The sequence below is a fragment of the Electrona antarctica genome (genome assembly GCF_951216825.1).
Source record: "Electrona antarctica genome assembly, contig: scaffold_127, whole genome shotgun sequence".
NCBI classification, from domain to species: domain Eukaryota; kingdom Metazoa; phylum Chordata; class Actinopteri; order Myctophiformes; family Myctophidae; genus Electrona; species Electrona antarctica.
In genome coordinates, this window is record NW_027636977.1 from 54,449 (window position 1) to 65,834 (window position 11,386).

The 11,386-nt window shown below is 45.9% G+C and overlaps 1 protein-coding gene across 1 annotated transcript in view; it reads left to right on the forward strand.

The window, feature by feature from the left end:
- Window positions 1-10,607, forward strand: part of mtfr2 (mitochondrial fission regulator 2) — a 29,695-nt gene extending 19,088 nt beyond the window's left edge. The window contains exons 6-8 of the mRNA XM_079532353.1: window positions 684-990; window positions 5,042-5,222; window positions 9,505-10,607. Of these exons, the coding sequence (XP_079388479.1) occupies window positions 684-990; window positions 5,042-5,222; window positions 9,505-9,558 (542 nt within the window). The 3' untranslated portion in view covers window positions 9,559-10,607. The remainder of the gene's footprint in view (window positions 1-683; window positions 991-5,041; window positions 5,223-9,504) is intronic.
- The last annotated feature ends 779 nt before the right edge of the window (window positions 10,608-11,386 follow it).

Here is an 11,386-nt window from a genome sequence, read left to right on the forward strand (position 1 = left end):
GTTTCAGATGGTCATATATTTTTTTCCAATTTCAATGAACAATACATCATATGAAAGCTTACATTATGTAGTTTCATAATATGTAAAAAACTGAAAAATGACCATGGCCCCCTTGTATATCAAACTACTGTGAGGGGTCACATATGTCTATATATATGTATATGTCTATATGTATGTATGTAATTTCTGAGTTGGTTAGTGGTATAATGTGGTTACTCGGGTGGTTTGATGCGTATGTCCCTTTAGTCCACCCGACACTGAAACATTTCATCATTATGACACCATCGTAAACCAATTATAACCTGGCATTGGTACATATCTTCATCACGTCATGGGACATACGCTTCGTAGCATGACGGAAAACATACCTGCACGGTCAGCTTCGTGCCAGCATATGACGTCATATCATATGCTGCTAAGGGACATACGCATCGTAGCACCTGACTGATAACATTACTTTGCTCTGCTAAGGGACATACGCATATTAAAAAAAATAATATATATATATATATATATATATATATATATATATTAAAAAAATATATATATACATTACAGGCCTTTTACTTACTTTTTTCAGGTTAAAGTTCAAACGTTAAATTGTTAATGTTCAGAGTCCAGAGATTTTAAAGTTGTTTATTTTTCATGATGTTCATTAATTTTGCTGGGGGTGTGTCTTCTAGGTCTCATCCAATCAGTGATGACTCCTCCCCCCGCTCTGAACCAATCAGTGGACGGCCCTGTGATGACCTCCACACCTCTCCGCCCACCTCCCCCTCCTCCTCCTCCACCCCCACCTCCCCCTCCTCCCTGCCTAAGCTCCTCCTCCTCCTCCATCAGGGGGACCAATGGGCTGGCAGGAATCAGTGATGGCTCCTCCTCCTCCATCAGGGGGACCAATAGCCAGGCAGGAAGGTCTCAGGGGGCGGAGCCGACCATGATGGACGTGCTGAAGGACCTCAACCATGTGCAGCTGCGTGTCGTTAAGAGGTTGTTAATAAAAAAAGAATATAATACAACATGCATAGATACTGATATAGCACTTTATATCAGAGTCTGGGACGTGTGGAGCGTTGTCCAGGGTGTTTTAGAGAAGGGAGAAGAGTCTGGGACGCGTGGAGTGTTGTCCAGGGTGTTTTAGAGAAGGGAGAAGAGTCTGGGACGTGTGGAGCGTTGTCCAGGGTGTTTTAGAGAAGGGAGAAGAGTCTGGGACGTGTGGAGCGTTGTCCAGGGTGTTTTAGAGAAGGGAGAAGAGTCTGGGACGTGTGGAGCGTTGTCCAGGGTGTTTTAGAGAAGGGAGAAGAGTCTGGGACGTGTGGAGCGTTGTCCAGGATGTTTTAGAGAAGGGAGAAGAGTCTGGGACGTGTGGAGCGTTGTCCAGGGTGTTTTAGAGAAGGGAGAAGAGTCTGGGACGTGTGGAGCGTTGTCCAGGGTGTTTTAGAGAAGGGAGAAGAGTCTGGGACGTGTGGAGCGTTGTCCAGGGTGTTTTAGAGAAGGGAGAAGAGTCTGGGACGTGTGGAGCGTTGTCCAGGGTGTTTTAGAGAAGGGAGAAGAGTCTGGGACGTGTGGAGCGTTGTCCAGGATGTTTTAGAGAAGGGAGAAGAGTCTGGGACGTGTGGAGCGTTGTCCAGGGTGTTTTAGAGAAGGGAGAAGAGTCTGGGACGTGTTGAGCGTTGTCCAGGGTGTTTTAGAGAAGGGAGAAGAGTCTGGGACACGTGGAGCGTTGTCCAGGGTGTTTTAGAGAAGGGAGAAGAGTCTGGGACGTGTGGAGCGTTGTCCAGGGTGTTTTAGAGAAGGGAGTGTGGAGCGTTGTCCAGGGTGTTTTAGAGAAGGGAGAAGAGTCTGGGACGTGTGGAGCGTTGTCCAGGGTGTTTTAGAGAAGGGAGAAGAGTCTGGGACACGTGGAGCGTTGTCCAGGGTGTTTTAGAGAAGGGAGAAGAGTCTGGGACGTGTGGAGCGTTGTCCAGGGTGTTTTAGAGAAGGGAGTGTGGAGCGTTGTCCAGGATGTTTTAGAGAAGGGAGAAGAGTCTGGGACGTGTGGAGCGTTGTCCAGGGTGTTTTAGAGAAGGGAGAAGAGTCTGGGACGTGTGGAGCGTTGTCCAGGGTGTTTTAGAGAAGGGAGAAGAGTCTGGGACGTGTGGAGCGTTGTCCAGGGTGTTTTAGAGAAGGGAGAAGAGTCTGGGACGTGTGGAGCGTTGTCCAGGGTGTTTTAGAGAAGGGAGAAGAGTCTGGGACGCGTGGAGCGTTGTCCAGGGTGTTTTAGAGAAGGGAGAAGAGTCTGGGACGCGTGGAGCGTTGTCCAGGGTGTTTTAGAGAAGGGAGAAGAGTCTGGGACGCGTGGAGCGTTGTCCAGGGTGTTTTAGAGAAGGGAGAAGAGTCTGGGACATGTGGAGCGTTGTCCAGGGTGTTTTAGAGAAGGGAGAAGAGTCTGGGACGTGTGGAGCGTTGTCCAGGGTGTTTTAGAGAAGGGAGTGTGGAGCGTTGTCCAGGATGTTTTAGAGAAGGGAGAAGAGTCTGGGACGTGTGGAGCGTTGTCCAGGGTGTTTTAGAGAAGGGAGAAGAGTCTGGGACGTGTGGAGCGTTGTCCAGGGTGTTTTAGAGAAGGGAGAAGAGTCTGGGACGTGTGGAGCGTTGTCCAGGGTGTTTTAGAGAAGGGAGAAGAGTCTGGGACGTGTGGAGCATTGTCCAGGGTGTTTTAGAGAAGGGAGAAGAGTCTGGGACATGTGGAGCGTTGTCCAGGGTGTTTTAGAGAAGGGAGAAGAGTCTGGGACGTGTGGAGCGTTGTCCAGGGTGTTTTAGAGAAGGGAGTGTGGAGCGTTGTCCAGGATGTTTTAGAGAAGGGAGAAGAGTCTGGGACGTGTGGAGCGTTGTCCAGGGTGTTTTAGAGAAGGGAGAAGAGTCTGGGACGTGTGGAGCGTTGTCCAGGGTGTTTTAGAGAAGGGAGAAGAGTCTGGGACGTGTGGAGCGTTGTCCAGGGTGTTTTAGAGAAGGGAGAAGAGTCTGGGACGTGTGGAGCGTTGTCCAGGGTGTTTTAGAGAAGGGAGAAGAGTCTGGGACGCGTGGAGCGTTGTCCAGGGTGTTTTAGAGAAGGGAGAAGAGTCTGGGACGCGTGGAGCGTTGTCCAGGGTGTTTTAGAGAAGGGAGAAGAGTCTGGGACGCGTGGAGCGTTGTCCAGGGTGTTTTAGAGAAGGGAGAAGAGTCTGGGACGCGTGGAGCGTTGTCCAGGGTGTTTTAGAGAAGGGAGAAGAGTCTGGGACGTGTGGAGCGTTGTCCAGGATGTTTTAGAGAAGGGAGAAGAGTCTGGGACGCGTGGAGCGTTGTCCAGGGTGTTTTAGAGAAGGGAGAAGAGTCTGGGACATGTGGAGCGTTGTCCAGGGTGTTTTAGAGAAGGGAGAAGAGTCTGGGACGTGTGGAGCGTTGTCCAGGGTGTTTTAGAGAAGGGAGTGTGGAGCGTTGTCCAGGATGTTTTAGAGAAGGGAGAAGAGTCTGGGACGTGTGGAGCGTTGTCCAGGGTGTTTTAGAGAAGGGAGAAGAGTCTGGGACGTGTGGAGCGTTGTCCAGGGTGTTTTAGAGAAGGGAGAAGAGTCTGGGACGTGTGGAGCGTTGTCCAGGGTGTTTTAGAGAAGGGAGAAGAGTCTGGGACGTGTGGAGCGTTGTCCAGGGTGTTTTAGAGAAGGGAGAAGAGTCTGGGACGCGTGGAGCGTTGTCCAGGGTGTTTTAGAGAAGGGAGAAGAGTCTGGGACGCGTGGAGCGTTGTCCAGGGTGTTTTAGAGAAGGGAGAAGAGTCTGGGACGCGTGGAGCGTTGTCCAGGGTGTTTTAGAGAAGGGAGAAGAGTCTGGGACGCGTGGAGCGTTGTCCAGGGTGTTTTAGAGAAGGGAGAAGAGTCTGGGACATGTGGAGCGTTGTCCAGGGTGTTTTAGAGAAGGGAGAAGAGTCTGGGACGTGTGGAGCGTTGTCCAGGGTGTTTTAGAGAAGGGAGTGTGGAGCGTTGTCCAGGATGTTTTAGAGAAGGGAGAAGAGTCTGGGACGTGTGGAGCGTTGTCCAGGGTGTTTTAGAGAAGGGAGAAGAGTCTGGGACGTGTGGAGCGTTGTCCAGGGTGTTTTAGAGAAGGGAGAAGAGTCTGGGACGTGTGGAGCGTTGTCCAGGGTGTTTTAGAGAAGGGAGAAGAGTCTGGGACGTGTGGAGCGTTGTCCAGGGTGTTTTAGAGAAGGGAGAAGAGTCTGGGACGCGTGGAGCGTTGTCCAGGGTGTTTTAGAGAAGGGAGAAGAGTCTGGGACGCGTGGAGCGTTGTCCAGGGTGTTTTAGAGAAGGGAGAAGAGTCTGGGACGCGTGGAGCGTTGTCCAGGGTGTTTTAGAGAAGGGAGAAGAGTCTGGGACGCGTGGAGCGTTGTCCAGGGTGTTTTAGAGAAGGGAGAAGAGTCTGGGACGTGTGGAGCGTTGTCCAGGATGTTTTAGAGAAGGGAGAAGAGTCTGGGACGCGTGGAGCGTTGTCCAGGGTGTTTTAGAGAAGGGAGAAGAGTCTGGGACGTGTGGAGCGTTGTCCAGGGTGTTTTAGAGAAGGGAGAAGAGTCTGGGACGTGTGGAGCGTTGTCCAGGGTGTTTTAGAGAAGGGAGTGTGGAGCGTTGTCCAGGGTGTTTTAGAGAAGGGAGAAGAGTCTGGGACGTGTGGAGCGTTGTCCAGGGTGTTTTAGAGAAGGGAGAAGAGTCTGGGACGTGTGGAGCATTGTCCAGGGTGTTTTAGAGAAGGGAGAAGAGTCTGGGACGTGTGGAGCGTTGTCCAGGGTGTTTTAGAGAAGGGAGAAGAGTCTGGGACGTGTGGAGCGTTGTCCAGGGTGTTTTAGAGAAGGGAGTGTGGAGCGTTGTACAGGGTGTTTTAGAGAAGGGAGAAGAGTCTGGGACCTGTGGAGCGTTGTCCGGGGTGTTTTAGAGAAGGGAGAAGAGTCGGGGACGTGTGAGACTAGTCGACATGTAGACTGACTGAGACATTTTAACGTTTTGTGCCTCTCTCTCTCTCTCTCTATCTCTCTCTCTCTATCCAGGTCGCCGGGCGGTACGCCAGACAGAAAGAGGCGGAGCCTCAAAGGGAGCGCGCTCCGTAGCGACCCGGCCGCTCTGATCGCGGAGGCTCTGAGGAGGAAGTTCGCTCAGCTCTGCATCAACACCTCCTCTGACAAGGAGAACTCTGAACTGTCACCGTTCGGCAGCCCTGAGTCGCCCCGGGTGAGGAAGGGATGAATGAATAAATGAATGAATGAATATATGAATGAATGAATATTCATTCCCAGGAGTTACCATCCCTCCGTAAATGGGAGAGAGATTTTAACAATGAATATATTGAAGATGACTGGCAAGAGGCCATTGACTCAGTTAAAAAGGTTTATACCTGTAACAGACTAAGAGAAACACAATATAAAATTCTTCACAGATTACACATCACACCTGTGTTACTAAACAAAATGGACCGTTCAATATCTCCTTTATGTTCGAAATGTCAAACAGATCTAGGTACCTACTATCACTACTTAGTGAATGTAAGTGTATATCCAGGTTCTGGGGCCAAGTGGCACGTGAGTTAAGCGACATTTTCAAGGTGAAAATAAAGAAGGATCCGGGAGCTTTCTTACTGGGACTCCCGTCAAAAGAAATTAATTTGACACCCTTACAATTCAAACTACTATCCCACGCCCTATAAATACCATCCCACGCCCTATAAATACCATCCCACGCCCTATAAATACCATCCCACGCCCTATAAATAGGGTTAGACTAGTCTAGATAGAACTTAGGTCTAGGGTTAGACTAGTCTAGATAGAACTTAGGTCTAGGGTTAGACTAGTCTAGATAGAACTTAGGTCTAGGGTTAGACTAGTCTAGATAGAACTTAGGTCTAGTGTTAGACTAGTCTAGATAGAACTTAGGTCTATGGTTAGACTAGTCTAGATATAACTTAGGTCTAGGGTTAGACTAGTCTAGATAGAACTTAGGTCTAGTGTTAGACTAGTCTAGATAGAACTTAGGTCTATGGTTAGACTAGTCTAGATATAACTTAGGTCTAGGGTTAGACTAGTCTAGATATAACTTAGGTCTAGGGTTAGACTAGTCTAGATAGAACTTAGGTCTAGGGTTAGACTAGTCTAGATAGAACTTAGGTCTATTGTTAGACTAGTCTAGATAGAACTTAGGTCTAGGGTTAGATAGTCTAGATAGAACTTAGGTCTAGGGTTAGACTAGTCTAGAGATAACTTAGGTCTAGGGTTAGACTAGTCTAGATATAACTTAGGTCTAGGGTTAGACTAGTCTAGATAGAACTTAGGTCTAGGGTTAGACTAGTCTAGAGAGAACTTAGGTCTAGGGTTAGACTAGTCTAGATAGAACTTAGGTCTAGGGTTAGACTAGTCTAGATAGAACTTAGATCTAGTGTTAGACTAGTCTAGAGAGAACTTAGGTCTAGGGTTAGACTAGTCTAGATAGAACTTAGGTCTAGTGTTAGACTAGTCTAGATAGAACTTAGGTCTAGAGTTAGACTAGTCTAGATAGAACTTAGGTCTAGGGTTAGACTAGTCTAGAGATAACTTAGGTCTAGTGTTTGACTAGTCTAGATAGAACTTAGGTCTAGGGTTAGACTAGTCTAGATAGAACTTAGGTCTAGGGTTAGACTAGTCTAGAGAGAACTTAGGTCTAGGGTTAGACTAGTCTAGAGAGAACTTAGGTCTAGTGTTAGACTAGTCTAGATAGAACTTAGGTCTAGTGTTAGACTAGTCTAGAGAGAACTTAGGTCTAGGGTTAGACTAGTCTAGATAGAACTTAGGTCTAGGGTTAGACTAGTCTAGAGAGAACTTAGGTCTAGGGTTAGACTAGTCTAGAGAGAACTTAGGTCTAGTGTTAGACTAGTCTAGATAGAACTTAGGTCTAGTGTTAGACTAGTCTAGAGAGAACTTAGGTCTAGGGTTAGACTAGTCTAGATAGAACTTTGGTCTAGGGTTAGACTAGTCTAGATAGAACTTAGGTCTAGGGTTAGACTAGTCTAGAGAGAACTTAGGTCTAGGGTTAGACTAGTCTAGAGAGAACGTAGGTCTAGTGTTAGACTAGTCTAGATAGAACCTAGGTCTAGGGTTAGACTAGTCTAGATAGAACTTAGGGTTAGACTAGTCTAGATAGAACTTAGGTCTAGGGTTAGACTAGTCTAGATAGAACTTAGGGTTAGACTAGTCTAGATAGAACTTAGGTCTAGGGTTAGACTAGTCTAGATAGAACTTAGGGTTAGACTAGTCTAGATAGAACTTAGGTCTTGGGTTAGACTAGTCTAGATAGAACTTAGGTCTAGGGTTAGACTAGTCTAGATAGGCACATGACTAAATGACTACACTGTAATTCATATAATATCATCTTGTAGGTTAAAACATAATTAAATAATATTATCATATTCTAGGTTAAACCATTTAGACCTGAGACTAGATTCTACAAATGTCTTCTAAATCCTGACAGTTTTCTGAAAACCCTCGTGTTTCTATATCAGTGGTTCTCACAGGGTTAAACCTCATGTTTCTATATCAGTGGTTCTCACAGGGTTAAACCCTATGTTTCTATATCAGTGGTTCTCACAGGGTTAAACCCTATGTTTCTATATCAGTGGTTCTCACAGGGTTAAACCCTCATGTTTCTATATCAGTGGTTCTCACAGGGTTAAACCCTCATGTTTCTATATCAGTGGTTCTCACAGGGTTAAACCTCATGTTTCTATATCAGTGGTTCTCACAGGGTTAAACCCTCATGTTTCTATATCAGTGGTTCTCACAGGGTTAAACCTCATGTTTCTATATCAGTGGTTCTCACAGGGTTAAACCTCATGTTTCTATATCAGTGGTTCTCACAGGGTTAAACCTCATGTTTCTATATCAGTGGTTCTCACAGGGTTAAACCCTCATGTTTCTATATCAGTGGTTCTCACAGGGTTAAACCTCATGTTTCTATATCAGTGGTTCTCACAGGGTTAAACCCTCATGTTTCTATATCAGTGGTTCTCACAGGGTTAAACCCTATGTTTCTATATCAGTGGTTCTCACAGGGTTAAACCCTATGTTTCTATATCAGTGGTTCTCACAGGGTTAAACCCTATGTTTCTATATCAGTGGTTCTCACAGGGTTAAACCCTCATGTTTCTATATCAGTGGTTCTCACAGGGTTAAACCCTCATGTTTCTATATCAGTGGTTCTCACAGGGTTAAACCCTCATGTTTCTATATCAGTGGTTCTCACAGGGTTAAACCCTCATGTTTCTATATCAGTGGTTCTCACAGGGTTAAACCCTCATGTTTCTATATCAGTGGTTCTCAACCTTTTTCACGTCAAGGACCCCCAGAATTATCTGTATTTGGCCGTGGACCCCCATCTGAAAATATGTTGTTCCAGTGAACCCCCCCCCCCCACACACACACACACACACACACAGAAGCAAAGATATGAGTTAAAATGTTTGCTTTGAAAGAATATATATTCAAAGATTTGCGCCACATTTTCACGATTTTTCAAAAAATAGCAGATCTACAAGCTCGTAGCGCGCTGGAGTGCTGCGCTACGAGCTTGTAGATCTGCTATTTTTCAATAGCATATATTTTTCCAAGTGTAACATAATGCTTAAAACACCAGAATGGATTAATATATCATATCATATTCTAGGTTAATAATAATATGATTATAAAACATAATTAATTAATATCATATCATATTCTAGGTTAATAATGATATGGTTATAAAACATAATTAATTCATATATCATATTCTAGGTTAATAATGATATGGTTATAAAAAATAATTAATTAATATATCATATCATATTCTAGGTTAATAATGATATGGTTATAAAACATAATTAATTAATATCATATCATATTCTAGGTTAATAATGATATGGTTATAAAACATAATTAATTCATATATCATATTCTAGGTTAATAATGATATGGTTATAAAACATAATTAATTAATATCATATCATATTCTAGGTTAATAATGATATGGTTATAAAACATAATTAATTAATATCATATCATATTCTAGGTTAATAATGATATGGTTATAAAACATAATTAATTCATATCATATCATGTGGGGCGGCTGTGGCTCAGGAGGTAGAGCAGGTCGTCCAATGATCCATGGGTCGGCGGTTCGAATCCCGGCTCCTCCTGTCTACATGTCGAAGTGTCCTTGGGCAAGACACTGAACCCCAAATTGCTCCCGATGTGCTGGTTGGTACCTTGCATGGCTTCCGCTGCAATCGGTGTATGAATGTGTGTGTGAATGGGTGAATGTAATGCACAATCTATGTAAAGCGCCTTGGATAAAGGCGCTATATAAATGCACCATTTACCATTTTACCATTTACCATATGCTAGGTTAATAATGATATGGTTATAAAACATAATTAATTAATATCATATCATATTCTAGGTTAATAATGATATGGTTATAAAACATAATTAATTCATATCATATCATATTCTAGGTTCCTCAACTCAGCAGGAGGAGTCTGCAGGGTCAGGGACGGCTCCACATGTGACTGTACCGATGACCTCTTGACCTTTGAACCCTGACCTGTTATCCATGGCGTGGCATAACCCCTGGAACCTGAACCTCGATCCTATTGGCTGTCCAGTCAGAGAGGTATCATCCTATTGGCTGTCCGGTCGGAGAGGTATCATCCTATTGGCTGCCCAGTCATAGAGGTATCATCCTATTGGCTGCCCAGTCAGAGAGGTATCATCCTATTGGCTGTCCGGTCGGAGAGGTATCATCCTATTGGCTGTCCGGTCGGAGAGGTATCATCCTATTGGCTGCCCAGTCAGAGAGGTATCGTCCTATTGGCTGCCCAGTCAGAGAGGTATCATCCTATTGGCTGTCCGGTCGGAGAGGTATCATCCTATTGGCTGTCCGGTCGGAGACTGTTTTCCTCTTTACTTTGACTTTCTGCTAGCCTGTTTATGTTTTCTATTCTTATTAATTCCTTTTTTTCATTATTTCGGCAGCAGGTTGAATGTAAAGGCTTTCATTCCATTCACTCATTTATGGCGGCTAACTGTTAGCATAAACCACAGCTCCAGGACCATCGCATACGTTTTGGTTCAGAATGTGACTCTCTGTGAATGTTTGTTCTGTTTCGACGGTCTCCAGTGGGACTCGTGAACGTGTGTGAAAGGGTTAATTCACAGGAAATGTTGTAACGGCATTTGTTTATTTATTTTAAGTACAGTGACATTTAGGGCTTTGAGGTTTTTTAGGTACTTTGCTACTGTATGTGTGATGTCATGTATGATGTCATATTGTATGTGTGATGTCATACTGTATGTAGGAGCCAAATCCTTATATTCAACAATTATATTATTTATTTATCGGCCCTCTGGTGGTGGTCTCTGCCCACTGCAGGATGCCTTATAGGGAGCTGTATGTCACAATAGGGGCGTGGCAAGCAGACAGTCTTTTGACCTGTGCTTGTTTGGTGTGAAGGATTCGTGTGTTACTTTATTTGTTTTATCCTACAAGTTTAAGTTTTCCCGTTTTTTGGCATCCCTGTAAAGGAAGAAAATAAACAACTTTAATTTGACACCTGAACCAACCTGGAATGGACATTCTATCATTTCATCATCATATAAATGAATATATATATCATAACCCTAACCCTGGAATGGACATTCTATTATTATTGTCTCCACCAGGCCGAAGGCATGGGGAGAGAGTATGTTTTGCACTCCGTGTGTGTGTGTGTGTGTGTGTGTGTGTGTGTGTGTGTGTGTGTGTGTGTGTGTGTGTGTGTGTGTGTGTGTGTGTGTGTGTGTGTGTGTGTGTGTGTGTGTGTGTGTGTGTGTGTGTGTGTGTGTGTGTGTGTGTGTGTGTGTGTGTGTGTGTGTGTGTGTGTGTGTGTGTGCGTGCGTGCGTGCGTGCGTGCGTGCGTGCGTGCGTGCGTGCGTGCGTGCGTGCGTGCGTGCGTGCGTGCGTGCGTGCGTGCGTGCGTGCGTGCGTGCGTGCGTGCGTGCGTGCGTGCGTGCGTGCGTGCGTGCGTGCGTGCGTGCGTGCGTGCGTGCGTGCGTGCGTGCGTGCGTGCGTGCGTGCGTGCGTGCGTGCGTGCGTGCGTGCGTGCGTGCGTGCGTGCGTGCGTGCGTGCGTGCGTGCGTGCGTGCCCGCCCGCCCGCCCGCCCGCCCGCCCGCCCGTCCGTCCGCCCGCCCGTCCGTCCGTCCGTCCGTCCGTCCGTCCGTTACCAGCTAATCTCCGGCACCGTTAACCCGGTCGATGCCAAACTTTGCACACACACTCCCTGGATGCCAACGATGAACCTCTGCCCCGCATTTTCCAGAACGGCCTGTTATAGCGCCACCCTGAGGCAGCTTTTCAC